Source organism: Oryx dammah, unplaced genomic scaffold (assembly GCF_014754425.2).
Source record: "Oryx dammah isolate SB20612 unplaced genomic scaffold, SCBI_Odam_1.1 HiC_scaffold_28, whole genome shotgun sequence".
Lineage (NCBI taxonomy): Eukaryota > Metazoa > Chordata > Mammalia > Artiodactyla > Bovidae > Oryx > Oryx dammah.
Genome location: NW_024070212.1, coordinates 52,473,007 through 52,495,796, shown reverse-complemented (window position 1 = coordinate 52,495,796; position 22,790 = coordinate 52,473,007). Strand labels below are relative to the sequence as shown.

Here is a 22,790-nt window from a genome sequence, read left to right as displayed (position 1 = left end):
TTGAAGTATTAAAATATATTTTTCTTTTAAGATATCATGGTGAAATTAGAGGATCAGTTTTTTAAACAGTCCATATTTTGGGGTACTCAAGGTGGGGCATGCCATGGCTTTCCTGCAACACACGGGGGTATGTTTTACTGGGATCTGTAAACCAAGGGAGTAGGAGGAGAATAAGCAAATAGACAGAGGTGGGATTCTAGGGGTCAGCCCTAATCTGCTGTAGTCATGTAGCAGCTTGTGGAGAAAGAGTTTGAAAGATGTGTTGGGACATGAGTCATGGACTTCAAGACAGGTAGAGTCTTGAAGGTTATTATTATGTTTTCCCAGAGCTGTGCTAGAGGACCGTCTCTCTGATGGCAGGAGGAGAGAATAAAGTGGATACTGGAGATAGAGATCAAAAGACTGTTGCTATGGGTTAGAAGGCATGATTGATATAGTTCTAACACTGAAGGCTTATGTGAAAGGGTCATTCAGGGATTCAATTTTCTTTCAGTATGATGTTCTGTACCCACTAAGATATTTTGCTTGCCTACAAGGTCAGAACTTGACTACTGTGAAATCTGTAATTCAGACAATAAGAAGGGAAACACAGGTTGGCCAAGTATAAGCTCAGCATTCTACAGCTCCATTCCACAGAGACACACATGTGCTTCTGCTCATATTCCACTTTCAAACTTAATCATGTGTCCAGACTTAGCTGTGAAGTGCTGGAAAAATATAATCTCTGCTATTTTTCTATTAGTTTACTTGTAGAACAGAATCACACAATATTTAGAGCTGAAAGGTATACAACAATGCATGTGTGTGCTCAGTTGCTCAGTTGTGTCCAACTCTTGGCCACCCCATGGACTGTAGCTCACCAGTCTCCTCTGTCCCTGGAATTTTCCAGGCAAGAATTTTGGAGTGGGGTGCCGTTTCCTCCTCCAGGGGATCTTCCCAACCCAGGGATCAAACCCACGTCTCTTGCATCTCCTCTGTTGGCAGTCAGATTCCTTGCTACTAGCACCACCTGGGAAGCCCCGTATATGAGCATAGCCACTATTAAAAAATAGGAAATAACAAATATTGATGATCATATGAAGAAATTGGAGCTCTTCAATTGTGAGTGGAAATGAAAAATTATGCAGCTCCTATGGAAAACTGTACAGTGAGTCCTCAAACAATTAAAGTAGAGTTATCAGATAAGCCTGAAATTCCTCTACTGGGTACATGTCCAAAAGAATTAAAAACAGTATCTCAAAGAGAATTATTCACACTGAGCATTCTTCACAATAGGCAAGAGGTGAGAATAAACCATATGCCCATATCCACAGATGAATGGATAAAAAAATGCTGTAGATACACACAAGGAAAATGTTAGCTTTAAAAAAGAAAAATCTTGCCACATGCTATAACATGGGTTGACCATGACACCATTATTTTAATTAAAATAGTCCAGCTACAAAAGCGAGCAATACTTTCTGATTCCACTTACATGAAGTATGTAAGGTAGTCCAAACTCATATAAACAGAAGGTGAGATGGTGGTTGTGAAGGGCTAGGGTAAGAGGGCAATGGGAAGCTGTTCAGTGGGTATAGAGTTTTGGTTTTGCAAGATAAATAAGCTCTGGAGATCTGTTCCACAATGATGTGAATATAATTAACATTTAAATACATTTAATTAAAATTTGTTATTTTTTTAATTACAAATAAACAGGAAAAATAATAAGGCAAATTCAAATTTGAATGTGAAAAGAATTATAGAAAACTACACAATAATACTGAAAGACTAAAAAATGGTTTTAAATAAAGTAGTGATCCATACCCAAATATAAAAACAATTAACTAAAAATAGTTTCTATAAGTCATTTGTATTTTCCTGTTATATGTGACATAATCCCAATTATGGAGGAATTACATAAAGTGATCCTAATTTTCACTAAGAATTTGTGTGTAAGACCAAAACATATATTCCAAAGAATTCACTAAATTATTGAAACAACATATAAATGATAGTTATTTGAAGTGTTTTACTGAGTTTACTAGGATGAACAGACAGGACAGAATAGATGGTTGAGAAATAAAGTTAAATATTAATTAGAACAGTCAGGCTATTTTAAAAAATACTTAAAATTCAATCTATTTCCTATAACTAACATCAATTCCTCATGGGGTAAAGCTTTAAATGTTCTAATCTGAGATCTTGAGACTACTATGTGGATAATAGTGCTCCTCCCTCCTATCCTTTCCATTCCTTTCTTTTTATTATTTGAGTACAAGTCAATCTCACCCGCTAGATTAAGCTGTATTTAGGGCTACGACTATGTCTAATTGATCTTTACACGCCCTTCTGCACCTAGCAGAGGTGCACACAAGTACATATGTTTCCTATACATACAATATATTGCAGATTATTTTCTCATGTGCTGTCTTGATTCCTGTGTACATGAGACTTAGTACCTCCAGCTGAATAACGTCCCTGGTATTGAGTACACTAGAACAGGCTGCATGAAGTTTTTCACATGTCAAGCAATTTAATATAAAAACATTCCAAACCTAAAATTCAGAGTCTGTTTTATGGAAACTAAAATTTGGAGAGCATTTGAAAACATTAAGCATTTATACACATACAAAGGTTTAATGCAATCATACTAACCTGCAAACTAACTTGATCTGTGGCTATTTTTAGAATAATGTAAATGTTCTAGAGACTGCAACTCCACATATACAGGAAAATGAGGAATTACAGCTTTTTCCTAGCCAGGATTTAGAAAAAAATGTCCCTAGGAAATATTTCAAGCAGCTTGAGAGACACACATGTGCACACACACACACACACACAAAAAAAAAAAAAAAAAAAACAAAACTGCACATAAGCCATTGTACTAATCAGGAAGGAGCTGGTTTCCTAACATCTAGTCCATTTCTGAGAAACTAAGCTTGCTTTCGCTTTGGACTGGCATGTGTTCAATAGAACAGTTGCAAGCTGTCCTTAATTGATAGAAGAAAGTGCTGTCTCATAAGAAAAAGTAGAGGAGAGTCAGAGACTTTACTTTGCAACATGACTAATTGGAATGTCACAGTTAGTATAGTAAGGCCACAGTACCACAGTGTTTCTGTACACTTTTGCAAATACAGAGCCATGGCAGGCAAAAGGGTGAAAGGGACTGAGTTACAAACCTCCGTTTATATAATGCATAAACCACAGTAATGTAATATACTGAATAAGCTATATGGTCAATGATACTTTAATAACTTTGCAAGGGCACTGATGGTTACAGATTTATTGTGATGATCATTCCATAACGTAGCATATGTCAAGTCATTATGTAGTACACTTGAAACTAATGTAATATTGTAAATCAACTATATTTCAATAAAGAAGTTATTTTATAAAATATAAGAAAAATATATCAGTATTCAGTTCAGCTGAGTCACTTAGTTGTGCCGACTCTTTGTGACCCCATTGACTACAGCTTGCCTGGCCTCCCTGTTCATCACCAACTCCCGGAGTTTACTCAAACTCATGTCCACTGAGTCGGTGATGTCATCTAACTGTCTGATCCTCTCTCGCCCTCTTTTCCTCCTGCCTTCAATCTTTCCCAGCATCAGGGTCTTTTCCAGTGAGTCAGTTCTTTGCATCAGGTGGCTAAAGTATTGGAGTTTCAGCTTCAGAATCAGTCCTTCCAATGAATATTCAGAATTGATTTCCTTTAGAATGGACTGGTTGGATCTCCTTGCAGTCCAAGGGACTCTCAAGAGTCTTCTCCAACAATTGATGTTCAAAAGCATCAATTCTTCAGCACTCAGCTTTCTTTATAGTCCAACTCTCACATCCATACATGACTACTGGAAAGACCATAGCCTTGACTAGATGGACCTTTGTCAGCAAAGTAATGTCTCTGTTTTTTAATATGCTGTCTAGGTTGGTCATAACTTTTCTTCCAAGGAGCAAGCATCTTTTAATTTCATGGCTGCAGTCACCATCTACAGTGATTTTGGAGCCCCAAAAAGTAAAGTCTGTCACTGTTTCCACTGTTTTCCCATCTATTTGCCATGAAGTGATGGGACCAGATGCCATGATCTTAGTTTTCTGACTGTTGAGCTTTAAGCCAACTTTTTCACTCTCCTCTTTCACTATCATCAAGAGGCTCTTTACATCTTTGCTTCTGCCATAATGTTGGTGACATCTGCATATCTGAGGTTATTGATATTTCTCCCGGCAATCTTGTTTCCAGCTTGTGCTTCATCCAGCCCAGCATTTCTCATGATGTACTCTGCATAGAAGTTAAATAAGCAGGGTGACAATATACAACCTTGACGTACTCCTTTCCCTATTTGGAACCAATTTGTTGTTCCATGTCCAGTTCTAACTGTTGCTTTCTGACCAGCATATGGATTTCTCAGGAGGCAGGTCAGGTGGTCTGGTATTCCCATCTCTTGAAGAATTATCCATAGTTTGTTGTGATCTACACAAAGGCTTTGGCATAGTCAATGAAGCAGAAGTAGATTTACATATATATAAAACATATAATTTTAAAATGTAAGTAAATTAACAAATAAATTAAATGCTTTACATAAGCATTTTAATATTTCTTCTACACTTCAAGTTAGCAAATGGTGTTGTTACTCTCATATTTGAAGTTGTTTTATACTTAGTCACATATAATACCCATTGAGCTTATACTCTCAGCCAAACTGTGTTTTAAGTGCTGGAGATACATTAGTTGACACAAGGAATCAATGCTTTTATGAACTTGAATTTCAGGTAGTCATAGGGAAAAGTAAAAAAAAGAAAGAAAGAAACAGGATGATAGGATGGAGATTACGAATCATGGAAGACCTCAATGAGAAGATACTATTTAGCTGAGACCAATGGAACAAGAAGGAACCAGTCTTGCCAAGACCTGGCATAAGACAGGTTCACATGCAACAAATTGTTATACACAGATTGCTAAGACAAGAGGAACCTGAGTGTGTTCCAACAAGTGAAAGTGCAAGTGTTAGTCACTCAGCTGTGTCTGACTCTTTGTGACTCCATGAACTGTAGCCCACCAGGCCCTCTGTCCATGGGATTCTCCAGGCAAGAATACTGGAGTGGGTAGCCATTCTCTTCTCCAGGGGATCTTCCAGACTCAGGGATCAAACCGAGGTCTCCCACATTGCAGTTTCTTTACCATCTGAACCACCAGGGAAGCCCTTCCAGCAAATGGAAGACCCAGATAAATCATATTTTTCAAAGCAAGTTGAAGTACTTCTTACCCAGAGACACTTTAAAAGATAATAACAAAGAAGAAAAGAAAATAATTTAACAAATAGAATTATTTGTTAAATAAAATAATTAAAACAATTCTATTTGTTAAACTTCAGACACTGGCTTCCAGGTGGGGAGAAATGTACCATGAGATCAGAAGAACTTATAAATATTTCCCTTCCTCCTTGAATACCTCCCTTCCTCCTCACTTTCCTATTCCCTCTTTCAGAAGCCCTGTTGAGGAGGAGAAAAAGAAGAGTTTAATGGCAAACATAGTTTCAAATTCACAACCCACCTCTATGACATGCTTAGTGAATTTGACCAGGCATATTATTTACCCTCCCTCAAGGCTTCTTGTTTTTTCACCGTAAGATGGAGACAAGACCACTTATTTTGCATGATTTTACTCAGGATTGAATTAGATTTGTAAAATGTGTGCTCCTTAGAACAATCAAGAAAAATAAAGCTGTTACTTCTACTGCTATTCACTGAACAGACAAGGAAAGGCAGTATATTGAAGAGGTTAAACAGGAGGGTTTGAAAACAAAAATGATTTGGTTCAGATTATATACAGTGCTGTAATATGAGACAAGATATTAAATCTTTCTGTGTCTCAGTTTCTATAAAATGGTAGGGAAATGTCTGTTGTGTGATATCAATATTTAACCCATGTAGAACCGTCAGCAGAGTGCATGGAACGTGTGTTCATAAATGTGTAAGATGTGTCTTTTTCCTCACTTATGGCATGCATAAATGAGGAGCCATGTCCACTGTGTGCCCATTATTTAAGGAAATTAAACCTAAAAATTAATATGCTTCCTCTTCTAGGTTTCCTAAACTGATCCCCAATTCTGAGACACATTCCATTACACTTAAGTATCTAATAGATACTTTTCAAAATATTAAATGATCTCTAAGACGTCTTTCAAAAAAATTAATGTGAAGGTTCTAGTTGAGAAATTGTGTGAAACCCATCTTCCCTCATACTAGGACAGCTTCCAAAAGTTCCTTTTATGGTTGTTGAGTCACTGCTTTGCTCTCAGTGCTTTCAGTTTCATATTACTCTAAAGCTGTTAAAGAGGTTGCTTTACTTCCGTCTGGTTGCTGAAGGAAAGCAAGCAAGACCTAGGATACGAGTGGGTGAAACAGAAGTCTAAACATCTAGTGAGAGACAGAGAAGTTGCAGAACCACTCCAACTAAGCTGAGAAGAAAACAGGTAAGAACTCCAATTTTTCCTCAGAGCATTTTTCTATCCAGTGCTAAAGGAGCCCTGCTCTGGGAGAAGACCATGATAAGATTAGTGCAGGGGTGGGAAGGGGTCTGCAAGCGTTCATTAGTTTTCTAAAAAATGATCAGCATTGTATGATGGAGGGAACCCAAAACTGGTGCTCTATGAGGACCTAGAGGGTTTGGATGGGGAGGTAGGTGGGAGGACAACTTGGCAGCAGGGGATATGTATACTTATGGCTGATTCATGCTTATGTATGGCAGAAACCATCTCAATATTGTAGAGTAATTTTCCTCTAATTAAAAATAAAATAAAATAATTTTTTAAATGACCAGCATCAAGACAGGCTGCAGCTCATCCTGACATGAGACACGAGGTTGGATGACATCCTGGTGTTATCAAGTGGCAGCATGTCCTGGGTCATGATTGTGCTTGTGTGGAATTATTGGGCTAATACGCAGTGGGAACAAAACCAAGAATCTACACTGGTCTGCTTGCTGATGGACCTGGCCACGTGCTCAGGCCAGCTCTGTGTATGAAACCAGGTTAAAAGCCCGGTGCCCCAGGGCCCCACAGAAGACGTGGGCTGCCTTGCTTTTCTGAGTCTAAAACTGGGATGACGACCTAGGGCTTTTGATGACAAGAGTGTGGGGCTCTAAAGCACATGTTCCAGCTTTCTTGCATGTTTAGCTTAGGTTTTGTGAGTGCATTGCTATTTACCCCATGAAATCACGTGTACAACACTCTGCTTTGTAACTGGACTTGTATTATCTCTTTTTTCTGTTACCACCCATTTCATGTTAGCTGCATGGTTAGTCAGCTTATCATTAAATTAACCATGAATCACTTTAGCGGCCTGTGAAGCGGCCTGTGAAGTAACTAGTCCATTTTGTGGTCTTTTGTCACACTGTTTTTATAATTTGCATCATTGGCTAATTAGTTGATATTTAAAATTCTTTGACGATTTCTCTGTGGTTTCATGCTTGACTTCTTTCCAAATATTTGTAAAAGAATAGTTCTGTATGTTTTCCTTGCTGTTGGAGTTCTCTGACAGTGTATCTGCTTTCATCATTGGTTTTGATTTCCTGTCTCATCCTGTTGTCTGCTTAGTCGTCGTCAATCCAGACCCCCCCGCCATGCCCTCGAGGCTGTAGTTTACCCATCCATCTCCCCTCCCCCGTCCCCTCACTTGGTCTGGTCATAGCCGTGCTTTGGTCCAGAGCATGTGTCCCCTTAGTCGGGTTTGTGCTTTGTCTTCATGTCTCATTAAATGGTATTTTTCCCCCATAGCAGTAAGTTGAATTGGTGTATCACTATGCAGTTACAGAAGGCAATGGCAACCCACTCCAGTACTCTTGCCTAGAAAATCCCATGGACGGAGGAGCCTGGTAGGCTGCAGTCCACGGGGTCACACAGAGTCGGACACGACTGGAGTGACTTAGCAGTAGCAGCTGATAACTTGAAATGAATGAGTATTGCCCTTGTCTTTGCTGATGTTGTCTGTGTTGACTGGGGCACAGTTATATTACCAATGTCTTTATTATATTTGTTCAATACTGATTTGACTGCAGCTAAGAAACTGACAGGGTGACAAATATGTTATTTTCATGAGAAGGAAATAATCCTAAATGAGATGTAGTGGTAACAGCCACCTGACTCTCTGAAGACAGAGAAAAACCTGAAAATCAAAGTGAAAGATACAGATTCATGAAGACAACATACTCTTCAGCCCTACTTGTGAACTTTGTTTCAAAGTGGACTTCTTACTTTAGAAATACCACAGGTTTCACTACATTCAGTTTCTTGGTGCCAACTCGAGGATGTCTGACGCCTTAGGAGCGGAATTCAACCCCACTACTTTACTGAACAGCTTCTTCTTTTAAGACTCTACCGTGATGCAATGCTAAAGGCACCATCATTGTTTACTTTGCCCTCTCTGGGCTCTCAAGGAGTTATGATCTTGCCTTCTAGAAATTCTTCTGCTGACTTCCTTGACTTGGCACTGGCTCCCTTTATCACCTACCCTCTGACAGCTCTCTCTCTCCTTTTCAGCTTCCCCCCTCCCTTTTTGCCTCCCCATCCCTCTCTCCTTACTTCTACCCCTCTTCCTTCTCTTCCTGCCTCACTTCTCTTCTACAACATGGGGAAAAAGAACAAAACAGAAAACTTAGAATTGTATGGCTAGAAATACAGCTATTTCCTTTCAACAACTTTCTTCTCCAGCTCTCCTGATACGCTTCCTGATCTTTTAATCTTTATTTCATTGCCCTTTTTCCCCTTACAAACACACGTACGTATATACAAACAATTTTCGGCGACATGCATATTTGCAGTTGTGAGGTTTATCCCCACCTTGTTGTAGGCTATTTATTCTGAAGGTAATAAATTTTAACTTTCAGATCCCTTGCTTCCACAAGCCCAAACCAAGGTTTTGGAAGAGTCTTGAGCCATGTGTTTCACAAGGTTACATATTTTTTATAAAATTTGCTAAAGTAAGTTCCACTTTTAGCATAGCAGTGTGAGAAGTTCTGTGGACACGTATTACAGTAGAAATAAGGATAACTAATGAGAAAAACATGCATTTCAAATCATTAGAAATTGTTCAGAGATATATATATCAAGCGATGAACATTTATTCATGAAATTCCTATTCACAGTAAGAATTAGTGAATACATAAATAGCAAATCTCTCATGAGAAGGCAATGGCAACCCACTCCAGCACTCTTGCCTGGAAAATCCCATGGATGGAGGAGCCTGGTAGGCTGCAGTCCATGGGGTCCCTAAGAGTCAGACATGACCGAGCGACTTCACTTTCACTTTTCACTTTCATGCATTGGAGAAGGAAATGGCAACCCGCTCCAGTGTCTTGCCTGGAGAATCCCTGGGACGGGGGAGGCTGGTGGGCTGCCGTCTATAGGGTCGCACAGAGTCAGACACGACTGAAACAACTTAGCAGCAGCAGCAGCATACATAGTAAGTACAACAAATCTCTCTGAATCCTATTCTATTTTACACTTAATGTCTAGTATAAATTTTTAAATGAGAATCCAAAAGGAAAGATTTACATATAAACTAAATGGAAGATTTTGTGCATGAGGGTGGCTGAATGTTGGCTGATAAGTCATTGTCATATCAATATTTTTAATGAACTACTCTGATTGTACTTCTGTAACTTTCTAAAAGGAGGCAGATCTTTCCCTCATCTCTCTCACTGTTGACAAACAACTTTTGGCCATGTGGGGGGATTCTATGATTCCTCCTTCTGAATGCAAAATAACCTCATGAAAGTTCTTGATCTGTTTAGACTGGAAATTCTAATTTATCCCATATCTTCCCTTGCAGACAAAGGGACATGGCCTCAGAGATCCACATGCCAGGCCCAGAGTGCCTCATTGCGAACACTAATAGGAGACTGCTGGTTAATCCAAAAGCCCTGAAGATCCTGTCTGCCATCAGGCAGCCTGTTGTGGTGGTGGCTATCGCGGGGCTCTACCGCACAGGCAAATCCTACCTGATGAACAAGCTGGCTGGGAAGAACAAGGGTGAGTGGCCCCAGCAGAGCCTAGCCAAGTCCCTCTGTCCACCCACACCCCCAGCGTGCAGTGATGTGAGGAGAGCAAGTGAGAGACCTGGGAGGGATATTGAAAGCTAACTTTCAGTCCACAGCTACGTTATTATCATCACTATGACCTGAAAGAATCAGCTCACCACTCTTTGCACTTTGCCTTAGTTTCCTTTTTAAAAGCATAAGTTGTTCCTTTCCTAGAAAGACTAATGTGGTAATAAAAAATAGATAATGTATATAACAATAAACTACAAGACTCTTACAAAGATATTCATGTAGTAAGAACATTTTCCACTGATCTTTAAGATTAAAAAAAAAAATGTTTAAATTTGTATTGCCTATTCTTTTCTTCAACTGTTGTAAGATATACATAAAACTTACCACAAAATTTATCACTGTAACTGTTTTTAAAAATTCTGTGGTATTAAGTTAATTCACACTGTTGTGTAAATCATCATCACCAACATACATCTCCATAAACTTCCTCCAAAAGGAACTCTGTATCCTGATAAACAATAATGCCCCAACCACTGTGACAACCACCCTTCTATATTGTATATAAATTTGACTGGTCTCTTACAAGAGGAATTAGACATGAGTGTCCTTTAATGATTGGCTTATTTCACTGAGGATAATGTCTTCAAGGTCCAATAATGTTGTAGCATGGATCAAATTCTCTTCCTTTTAAAGGCTGAATAATTGTATGTGATACTAATTTGTTTATCCAATCAACTAGGTGATGGACATTTGGACTGCTTCCTTGTTTTGGCTACTATGAATAATGTTACTAAGAACATTGGTACACAAACATCTGTTCATGTCCTCACTTTCACTTCCTTTATACACCAAGATGTGGAACTGCTGGGTCATATGACAATACTGTGCTCATTTTTTAAAGAAATGGCCATACTGCTTTCCACAGAAAAGTGAAAGTGGAAGTCATTTAGCCATGTCCAACTCTTTGGGACCCTATGGACTGTAGCTTGCCAGGCTCCTCTGTCCATGGAATTCTCCAGGCAAGAATATTGGAGTGGGTAGCTGTTCCCTTATCCAGCAAATCTTCCCAACCCAAGAATCAAACCCAAGTCTCCAGCATTGCAGGCAGATTCTCTACCAGCTGAGCTACAAGGGAAGTCCCATTCTGGTGCTTACATTCTGATGGAAATGTAAAACTATACCATTTTACATTCCCACCAGAAACACACAATGGTTCTAATTTCTCCATGTTCTCATCAACACTTGTTATATTCTGGATTTTTCATAGCGGCCATCCTAAAGGGCATAAAATAGTATTTCATTGTGTTTTTTTTTTTTAATAAAAATTATTTAGTATTGTCAAATTCATTCAATGTTAAATTTTCCAACTTTCTTATAAATATTAGTCAACTCTCAGGATTCACTAAGATCTACACTAGTGCTTTGTTTAAAGTACAGTTGATTTACAATATTGTGTTAATGTCAGATGTATAGTAAAGTGACTCAGTTCTATCTATACACGTTTCCGATTACTTTCCAATATTGGTTGTTACAAGACACTGTGGTTTTGCTTTGTACATCTCTAATGACTAGGAATGTTGAGCATGTTTTCATAAGTTTATTGATCACTTGAATAATTTCTTTGGAGAAATGTATATTCAATTCCTCTGCTCTTTCTTTTATTTGGGATGATCTTTAGTTTGCTTATTTGTGTTGCATTGGAGGACTTCTTTATATATTCTGGATATCAATCCCTTATCAGATTCATAACTAGCAAATATTTTCTCCCATTCTGAGTTACATACCTAAATCTGTAAAAAGTGTCCTTTGATACACAAAAGTTTTAATTTTGATCAAGTCCAACTTACGTATTTTTATTTTGCTATTTATGTTTTGGGTATCATATCCAAGAAATCATTGCCAAATCCAAAATCGTGAAGTTCTTCTGTGTGTTTTAGCTCTAACGTGTAGGTCTTTAAGGGCTTCCCTGGTGGCTCAGAGGGTAAAGAGTCTGCCTGCACTGCTGGAGACCTGGGCTCAATCCCTGGGTCGGGAATGTGGGAGACCTGGGTCCAGTCCCTGGGTCGGGAAGATCCCCTGCAGAAGGAAATGGCACCCCACTCCAGTACTCTTGCCTGGAAAATCCCATGGACGCAGGAGCCTGGTGGGCTACAGTTCATGGGGTTCCAAAGAGTGGACACTACTGAGAGACTTCACTTTCACTTTCATTTTCTCACAGGTCTTTGGTTCATTTTGGTTAATTTTTGTGGAAGGAATGATTTCTGTCTTTCACCGTTCAGTATAATGTTGGCTGTATGTTTTTTTTAATACAATCATTATTATTATTTACTATGTTGAGATCATTTCCTTTTATTTCTAGCTTGTTGATTGCTTTTATCGTGAAAGGTATTTAATCTTTTCATGTATTCAATATTCTAATTGCCCTGTTTCTCTGATTGTAAGTAAGATTAATACTTGTTGTGGTTTCAGTTCTCCTAAACTTGATTTAAGAGATGTTTTAGGACTTGTTAACTGTTATCTCAACTTCCAGAACCACCTAATATTAAAACTCTACCCTCTCTTTTCCCCATACCCCCTTGCAGGCTTCTCTCTGGGCTCCACAGTGCAGTCTCACACGAAGGGCATCTGGATGTGGTGTGTACCTCATCCCAAGAAGCCAAACCGTACTCTAGTTCTGCTTGATACTGAGGGCCTGGGGGATGTGGAGAAGGTAAGGAATGAGGATTCCAATTTGGACTAAGCCCCTCATGTCTGTGTATTCTCTACACTATTTAATTTTCCTTTAATAAGATCTTTACTTAACCATGTTTTTTTCATTTCTGTTTACATGCCATGAAACCAAGTTTAGCAACTAGGGGTCAGGAGAACATTCATAAGGCAGAATCCTAGAAGAAGAGCACAGTGGTCTGTAGACAGTGTTCTAATTAATAAAAGGCTATAACCTGAGCCATATAACCCAGATGCATAATGGTAGAACAAATAAATTCAATGTAATGAATAAAAAATCCAATGCAGTGAAAAAATAAATTCAACCTAATCTTATCCTGCAAAGAACTTTAGTTAAGGATTTAGCTTCTGAAATGCCATACTCATGGATTTAAAGTCTATCAGTACCTCAAAGACCTTAGCAAGTTATTCTGATCTATAAAACAGATGTAATAGATCTACACTTGCCTCTGATATTGTTTGGACTATTTAGAAGACAAGAAGTGGAAAGTGTTAGGTGAACAACAATTCTTTAATGAGATAAATACAACTATTATTGCCCCCATATTAAGATAATTGTTCTCTAAAAATAAAGAGAAAAAATTAAATTTGAATTATATTTAAGCCCTTAGAATGTCCACCTGCAATGACTATTTGTTTTGCAACTACCTGCCAATGATCATAAGAGTCCAGTGAGAATCAGGGTAAACCAAAAACACTAATTACAAAACTATTCAAATTTCAAATCCTATTAACAGTCATTTTTGCTGGGATTTAGTTTCATCTTATAGTTCATTTGTCTCAAAAAAAAAAAAAAACACTCTAGTTACATGAGCATCCTTTTACTACTGCTGATCAGGAAAGTGCCATTAAGAATGAAACACAGTTCTGGTAAAATATGTTCTGATTTCCAGGGTGACAACCAGAATGACTCCTGGATCTTTGCCCTAGCAATACTCTTGAGCAGCACTTTCGTGTACAATAGTATGGGAACTATCAACCAGCAGGCCATGGACCAACTGCAGTATCCTTTTGGGATCCAAACCACATCAACGTCAGAGGGGAGACCAGAATTTAAAAATCAGCTGACTAACCATGAATCCTGGTGAAACAAACACGAGAAATATAAAAAAGAATTCAATGGCAAGGGGAAAATCCTATAACCTACCAAAGAATTGATACTTGGGATATTTGGGTTAAGAACAAAGGAGAAACAAAGGTTTTGTATGTGGAACTAATATAGGATGAGGGGGGTACTCTTCATTCATGCCAGTTTTCCTTATTTTGCTACTCAGCTATGTGACGGAGCTGACAGATAGAATCAGGGCAAAATCCTCACCTGATGTGGATGGGGTTGAGGATTCAGCTGGCTTTGTGAGCTTCTTTCCAGACTTCGTATGGACACTGAGGGATTTCTCCCTAGAACTGGAAGCAGATGGACAGTCCATCACAGCAGACGAGTACCTGGAGAATTCACTCAAGCTTAGGAAAGGTAAAGGGGACTTAGAATTGGTAAACAGATGACAAAACACTAAAAACTATTGTTCCTTAGTTTTCTGTCAACAGTCGTCTTCTACTTATAGTTTCTATTTCTTCTCAAGAGGTGATTACTAAGAAGTAATGCTTGTTACTAAGAAGTTACTAAGAAGTAATGCTGAATTAATAGATTCGGCTTTAGATTATTTTTCTCCCTGTTCTAAGAATACATTTCTTTTTCTTTCACCTTTCCCTGTGCTGTGATTAGATGGATATCTCCATGCTTAGGGCTTGTGGTGCTGTAATTAGCCAAAGAGTAGGAGTAGAATGGTCATTTATTTGAAGAAAAAAAATGCAGGCATGCATCATCCACAGTTCAGGGCTGGTAAAGGATTGCCACAGGCAAATATTGTCCAATCTAGCCTGCCAGTTGGTTTTGTAAATAGGATTTTATTAGAATAATGTCATACCCATTCATTTATAGTTTCTCTGTGACTGCTTTTAGGCTACAATAGGAGACTTGAGTACTCAGAAAAGAGACCATCTGGCTTGCAAAGTCTAAAATATTTATTGTTCGACCCTTCACAGGAAGTGTTTGCAAGATCGTACATTAGGCAAATTCCTTTTTTCTTCCTCCAGGTACCAGCCCAAAAGATAAAACTTTTAATATGCCTCGACTCTGTATCCGAAAGTTCTTCCCAAAGAAGAAATGCTTCATCTTTGATCGGCCCACTCATAGGAAGAAACTGGGCCAGCTTGAGGAACTGTGTGACGATGAGCTGGATCCCGAATTTGTGCAACAAGCTACGGTCTTCTGTTCCTACATCTTTAGCAATTCCAAAACTAAAACTCTCTCAGGAGGCATCAAGGTGGATGGCCCTCGTGAGTCCTCTTCCCAGTCTTCACTCTCACTCTTAAGACTAGAGGATGGTGTGATAACATCCATGTAGCTTCAACTTTGAAAAGTGCACATCTACCGCTATTACCGTGATAAATTCTAGGCGGCACCAACACTTCTGATGGGTTTGATTAGTCAGACTTCATAGTTGAGAAAAGACACAAAAGGCAAAGAATAAAAGCTCTGAGAGCTGACAATTGTCCTAGTAAACTGGACCTGCCCTGTCCAACATGGTTTTCACTAGACAAGTGTGCCTATCTAAGTTTGAATGTAGCTAATAAAAAATATAGAAATTTAACATGCTGATCACACAGCTATGTCTCAAGGGCTCACACTACCTGAGGCTAGTGGCTCCCACCCTGGAGAGCACACACAGAGTACTTCCAACATCACAGAAAGGTCTCCTATAATGCTCTGCTAGAATAAGCAAAATGGAGGATTCATTTTGATTTGCTCCACAAATTTTAATCAAATGTTTCCCATGGACTTACCAGGGCTGATGATACAGACATAAATGAGAGAGATACGGTTTCTGGCGTAACAATGCCTGCTGCGAAAGTGAATGCACTGGATGAATGCAGGACTTTGCTATCCAGAACGGAGGTTCTCAACCTTTGATACGTTTATGCCACTTGAGGGTCTTGCCAAAGAGGAGGGTCTAAGTCAGCCACACTGGGACAGAGGCTGGGAGTCTGCATTTTTAGCAGGTTTTCAGATGCTGCTGAGGTATTGAGGCTGTAAGACAAGTGGTTGGTAATAGACATTAGAATTACACAGAAGAGAAAGTTTCCTCACTCCGTTAAAATAAACACCATCATTGTTCTCTGTTGTAGGTCTAGGGACCCTGGTGCAGACCTATGTCAATGCCATCAACAGCGGAGATCTGCCCTGCATGGAGAACGCAGTCCTGGCCTTGGCTGAGATAGAGAACTCAGCCGCAGTACAAAAGGCCATTGCCCACTATGACCAGCAGATGGGCCAGAAGCTGCAGCTGCCCACAGAAACCCTCCAGGAGCTGCTAGACCTGCACAGGGCCACTGAGAAAGAGACCATTGAAGTCTTCATGAGGAGTTCCTTCAAAGATATAGACCAATTATTTCAAAAACAATTAGCGGTAATTTTTTTCTCAAGTTTATATAGCTTAGGTTCTTAGAAAGTAAAATAATAGAAGAAAATGAGATGGGTGTTTATTTTGAGAAAAGTAATTCTCACTAGATATTTAAGTGGTGAAAACCAATCTGTGTTATCATAAGAAGAACCACTTTTTTATGATATATCTTATTATGCACTGAAACTTTTTTCTTTCATGAATAAACAAATATTCTTCCCTATAGTTTCATTACATGCATATATAAGTAGCAGAGCTTCTAATCAAATTACATGCTCATTGTTATCAGACTCACTGGATATTTTGGCAATTAAGAAAATGTTAGTTTTAGTTATCACAAGCAGACTTACATTGAGCCACATTAATTTCATATGCAATCACTGATCCAATGTGAAAAGCCAGAGTTTATCTCCAAAGGTGTACCATATAGCTAGTAATCACTGCTCTGAAGGTTACCCCATGGTGAAAGGGCTTTAGTAGAAAGTCAGAATCTGGAGGAAGGATATGGTCCTGTTGAGTGCCTGTAAGTCTGTCTAGGGGTCAGAGACCTTTTTAACTTTTATTTTTTGAGAAGCTTTTCCAGAAATTTCAACATCAAGCTAACATCTTTTCACTCCTCTGTTTATTAACACTTCCTATTGTTTTGCATTAAAGGCCCAGCTAGACAAAAAGCGAGATTACTTTTGTAATCAGAATCGTAAAGCATCATCAGATCGTTGCTCTGCTTTACTGAAAGATATTTTCAGTCCTCTAGAAGAAGATGTGAAACAGGGGATTTATTCGAAATCAGGGGGCTATCTCCTCTTCATTGAGAAGATGCAAGAGTTGAAGAAGAAGTATCTTCAGGAGCCTAGGAAGGGCATACAGGTAAGCAAGGTTGATACACTCTCATTCAATAAAGACTGCAAGGAGCCTGTTACACCAGGTATAACCTATGTGCTCATCCAAGAGTCTGCACTCAATTAACAATTGAGTTATAAACTGGATTACCAGATGTATCCAAAATTTCAAGTAATGTCATCATTTATCTCTCTGACTATGGCTTCCTTCAACCCCACACTTTCCTCCCTCCCATTTTCCCTCTACCCCCTTTATTCAGATCCACTTTCTCCATGATGCCATCATTCTTGAACAAGCTCACGCCATATGGGACTATAGCACCAACAGCTCCAAAATCAGAGCTCTCAGTCAAAAGAACAGAGGATTACTATTTACATATATATCAACCTCTTATAAAGGATTCTGCTTGGGAGGGCACCTTGCTTGGCCAGTCTGGAGCATGTGCTCGGCCCAGTGATAGAGAATCTGACCACCAGGCACACCAGGGCCAAGAGGAGCAGGTCCTAGAGGGAAAAGTGGTGGGCAAACAGGAATAAGTGCTTACAGCCATTTCCTACTACTAACCCCATTTTTTCCGGGCCCCAGGCTGATGAGATTCTTCAGGAATACTTGAAGTCCAAGGAGTCTGTGACTGATGCAATTCTACAGACAGACCAGACACTTTCAGAGAAGGAAAAGTTGATTGAAGGTGAGGAGCCAGTCAAGAGACTAGACAGTCCTGAAAGCTCTTAAAAGTTCTAACTAATTCTGCTGGGTAAACCTAGGAGCCTCAAACTGTCGCAACAGGATAAAAGATGTCTCTTACTTGCTAAAGTCATTTCTGAGTAGGGCATATGAAGTCAGTAGCAACAGTGATAGGTAACTTTAGATGAAAGTAAGAAGCAACTTGGTCTCCACATACATTTTTCTTTCTCCTCTTCCTCCTGACAGTGGAACGCATGAAAGCTGAATCTGCACAGGCTGCAGCAAAAATGCTGGAGGAAATGCAAATAAAGAACCAGCAGATGATGGAGCAGAAAGAAAAGAGCCATCAGGAACATGTGAAACAACTGACTGAGAAGATGGAGAGGGATAGGGCCCAGTTACTGGAAGAGCAAGAGAGAACTCTTGCTCTCAAACTGCAGGTATTTAATTGCAACACTGTGTGGTTCCTATTATTCTGTTCTCCCGCCACACTCCCTGTTTACATACGTGGCACAGCAGTGAGAACATGAAACCCAGAAGAAAGACCTTGCTTGCTCACTTGTACTTTTCAATCTGTTTTGCCTGCCTGAACTGGCCCCTATAATATCTCGTTGTTAAAAGATGTTATTGCAGCTATGTCATACCCAGTCCTTTTTCACTATATCTGCCAATCAGTAATGGCTATTATCCACCAAGCATAATTTTTTTTAAATGGTCTTATCTGTATCTCTTACTTAGTACTATACGAAGCAAGAATTGTTATGTCCCTATTACTTTGGAAATTATACAGAGGTTCAGATAAGACTAAATAATTTTATTAGGTCACAACGCTTGGAAAGATACCTGAACTGTCTTCACTACTTAGAGGAATATATGATTTTTTTCCTGTCACACCTGGGATGAATTTTAGCTCTAAGGGAACCTTCATAAGTAAAAGGATTCCTTAAGTCTTACACCACTGTATCCATCTGTTACTGCTACTTTTCTCTGTTCCCTGCTTCTAGTGCGTGTTAAGTTGGGAATATTATGTGGAGAAATTCAGTATGGTCAAGTCTGGTACCCTGATACTCCCTCACCTATATTTTCCTCCCACTGCCACCAAGTTGTGGAAGCTTAGATCAAATTTCCTGATCTAAAATTCAGACTGCATCAGATTTTGAAAATTCTTCTTTTATTTCTCTATTATATGTGTATGTGTGTGATTTAAAAATCAAAATGCATAGATCTGAAGTCAAACATTTCATTACGATTGCCCGCAAATCTTGATACAATTAATGGGAGAAAAAATTAGAAGGATAATTGAGATTCATCACCATATCAGGAGATATGAGTCAAAAATATTTCTTAACTCAAGAAGACTCAGGAAAAGTAATCACAGAGCTAGAAGGCTCAAGAGAAATAATAATGAAAATTAATGATGGAGAAAATTTCAAGAAGACATTAAATATTTTTTTTAATCTATGAAATGTGGAAACTAGACAGAAGTTAGAGATTTTCTTAATAATGCACGTTATTCAGTCCCCATTTGTATTTCTTTAGGAACAGTCCCGACTACTACAGGAAGGATTCCAAGAGGAGCACAAACGACTTCAAAATGAAATACAGAATCTCCAGAAGATTATGAATAAGCCAAGCCACCCATGTGTCCTAAGCTAAAGAATTAAAGAATAGAGCTTTCCTGGTAACTTATCAAAGGCATTACTCAAGAAGTTTAAAACTAAGAAAAGTGTCACCATATTTGATAATATTTAGGTTTTGCATTTTTATTACACTAAAATTTGCAAAGACATGCAGCACTATAATTGAAATCACATGTTTCTTCCTCACAATATTGTCAACTGTGTAACAAGATGCATTTCACCTCTGTGCCAGCACAGGAGACATCATAAACTAATACCATCAGGAGCTGCTTCTTCCAGATGATCACTAGTTAGACAAGTGGATACCTAGTAAAGTCTTAGGTCACAGTCTTGGGACATAGTTGGTCATGACTTTGACCAAATACACAAGAGGTTCCAATATCAGGGACAACCATTCTAGGTTCTTAGTGAAGATAGTATATGGTGTCCCATTGTTTCCAGACTGCACAGATTGTCAGCAGTGATGTGATTCCTGGGCCTGGCAGTGGGCAATGCTTAGTGGTGAACTTCAAGCTAAAGTAAATCACCTTACACAGTGATCTAGGATCTCTACAGAGTTTTCACAGGAAGACAGAAGAAGCCTTTTGTATGATTATAACTTGGATCATAAATAAATGGGCTGGAGAAGGAAACTTTTCCTTCTTGCTCAGTTCACTCAGATTACAATTTAATGGGACTCTTTAGAACTTTAGGTGATGCTAAAGAAAGTAACAGGATGACAACTATATATTGTGTGTTTGTAGCAATTTATAACTTGCAAAGATGAACTTAAAATGATGACAGACAATGTGTTAGAAAACTGAGCTAAATTAATTATTAGATTGTTTATAACCTTAAACCTTAGGCAATCTTTTCCCAATTCTTAACAGTCATACTTGAAATCCTGCTTATTTTTCCCCAAGAGAATATGAGTTGTTTTTTACTTCTTTTGACCAGTAAAATAATACTCTCGGTATTGCTTAGGACTTTATCACAATTGTCAAAACTCCTAAGTACGTGGTTGAAGTTTCTTAAAGCAATGAAGAATTATTTTCAATCTGGAAATAAATTATACTTCACTGAACTTTACATTTCTGATTTTTAAAATTATTTCACCAAGAAAATAATGTTTTACTTTATATAGCCATATATTGGCTAACTTTATTGTAAAAGATGGGATAGTAACTATTCATGACTTTGTGAGCCATATGGCCTCTGACTCAACTGCTCAACTCTGCCATAAAGCAGCCATTGATGATACATAAATGGATGGCATGGCTATGTTTCAAGAAAATACTGTTTTCATAAACAGCTGGTACCCACGAGCCATAGTTTTCAGACCCTTGCTTTATGTAATAGAAATACTAGTCAAAATTCTATGTACCTGCCTTATGTTTCTTGCATTTGTAAGGAACACGTGAATTAGATTGTAGATGTGAGCATTGTGAAAAGATCATGCAGTGCTTCAAAATATTACATGATAAGAGAAAAGCGGGGATGCAGCTAATGCCACTGAATCTACGTTGATAAACCTGCTTCTTTTGGTTGTTTTGGGACTTTCACTCTACTGAATCCCCTTCGCTCCCATCAGGATTAAGAATGCCTCCTTCCATAATTGGTCAAGTGCTGATAAGCAATACTTCTTTACTCAAATTGCACCTTTATAGGAAACCATATGAGACAAGCATATTAGAAGCAGTATTTATGTAGATAATTCTTTGTACTTTCCAAGCTGCGCTGCAACAAAGGAGTAAGTCCAATACATTTTTATCAGTTGAAGAGACTTCATGATAGAAAAGAATAACTATTCCTTCAAGATCAAATAGTGGTTTCTTTACTAATCATTTAAAAACCAGAAAATTAAAGCTAAACTAAATTAGATAACTTCTTCTCTAGAATGGTAACAAGAGTTTCTTTAACAATTTCCAAATCATTTTACCTCTGGTTTAACACTTTTTCTATAAGATCTCCAGGAACAAAATCCAGCTGTCTTCCCAAGGAGGTGTGTTACTTTCACCAGTGGTCCTTAATCTAGCTAGGCATTAAAATAAATGTATTAAATATAAGGATTCTCAGGCCCCTACCCTTCCCCTGACTTTGTGATATAGTAGATCGGACATGGGTCATTGAGAAGTATAATGACAAAAGCACAATTCAAGGTGATACACTTTCAATCTGCCAAGGATACCATATGTTAGAGCCCATATTTGCTGACCCTTATGGGGCTTCTGTGTCAAAATTCTTTTTAGCCTAGAGAAGTATATTTTCTCTAAGTGACACATTATTACTTTTCCTTCTATGAGTGTATATAGGAAATATAAGTCCCACTGATCTAGAGGAAGGGAACACACCATAAAGTGATACTGGCAAAATGTTAACAGCAGAAGTCCCTGCCCTACTTTGTCCAGAGTCAATAATCTATTAGGCCAATGAAAATGTATTTACTAAAACACCCAAATATAAAGATTTAAGAAATATTTTGAATATTTGATACATGAAGAGATAAATCAAAAAACATTACCACAATGAACGCATGATTTCAACAACTTAGTTCAGTTCAGTTCAGTTCATTTCGGTTGCTGTCATGTCTGGCTCTGCAACCCCATGGACTGCAGCACACCTGGCCTCCCTGTCCGTCACCAGCTCCCAGAGCCTACTCAAACTCATGTCCATAGTGTCAGTGATGCCATCCAGCCATCTCATCCTCTGTCTTCCCCTTCTCCTCCCGCCTTCAATCTTTCCCAGCATCAGGGTCTTTTCCAATGAGTCAGTTCTTTGCATCTGGTGGCCAAAGTATTGGAGTTTCAGCTTCAACATCAGTCCTTTCAATGACTATTCAGGACTGATTACTTTAGGATTGACAGGTTGGATCTCCTTGCAGTCCAAGGGACTCTCAAGAGTCTTCTCCAACACCACAGTTCAAAAGCATCAAATCTTCGGTGCTCAGATTTCTTTGGAGTCCAACTCTCACATCCATACATGACTACTAGAAAAACCATAGCTTTGACTAGATGGACCTTTGTTGGTAAAGTAATGTCTCTGCTTTTTAATATGCTGTCTAGATTGGTCATAGCTTCTCTTCCAAGGAGGAACAACTTAGTGAAACAGACTAATTTCTCAAAAAGCACCAACTACCAAAACCCACCTAAGTTGAAGTAGTTGACCTGAATAATCCTATAGCTTCTAAAGAAGTTTATTTTTATAGTAAAAATTAAAGAATTCTGATGTGATATCAGTAACATAGTGAAATAGGAGATCCCAGCCCTTGCTGGGAACATTTAAAAAATGCTATTAGGGCCAAAATACCTTTCTGAGAACACCAATCAAGAATAATATGCTCCAGAATCCAGTTAAGAATTTGCAACAGCTCAGATGAGAACAGGAGACTCCCACGTTGTGCTAATGGTAAAGAATCCACCTGCCAATGCAGGAGTT

The 22,790-nt window shown here is 38.6% G+C and overlaps 1 protein-coding gene across 2 annotated transcripts in view; it reads left to right on the top strand.

Annotated features, from left to right (window-relative positions):
* LOC120856892 (guanylate-binding protein 1-like) overlaps positions 1–20,444 on the top strand; it is a 285,120-nt gene extending 264,676 nt beyond the window's left edge. The window contains exons 1-11 of one of the 2 annotated variants that reach the window (XM_040232374.1): positions 6,289–6,449; positions 9,805–10,004; positions 12,607–12,734; positions 13,645–13,754; positions 14,026–14,222; positions 14,846–15,088; positions 15,938–16,218; positions 16,867–17,079; positions 17,638–17,740; positions 17,983–18,176; positions 19,276–20,444. In XM_040232374.1, coding sequence (XP_040088308.1) covers positions 9,815–10,004; positions 12,607–12,734; positions 13,645–13,754; positions 14,026–14,222; positions 14,846–15,088; positions 15,938–16,218; positions 16,867–17,079; positions 17,638–17,740; positions 17,983–18,176; positions 19,276–19,392 — 1,776 coding nt within the window. In that variant the 5' untranslated portion in view covers positions 6,289–6,449; positions 9,805–9,814 and the 3' untranslated portion in view covers positions 19,393–20,444. Of the gene's footprint in view, positions 1–6,288; positions 6,450–9,804; positions 10,005–12,606; positions 12,735–13,644; positions 13,755–14,025; positions 14,223–14,845; positions 15,089–15,937; positions 16,219–16,866; positions 17,080–17,637; positions 17,741–17,982; positions 18,177–19,275 lie in introns of those variants that run through there. The other variant, XM_040232373.1, reaches the window with a different exon arrangement.
* The last annotated feature ends 2,346 nt before the right edge of the window (positions 20,445–22,790 follow it).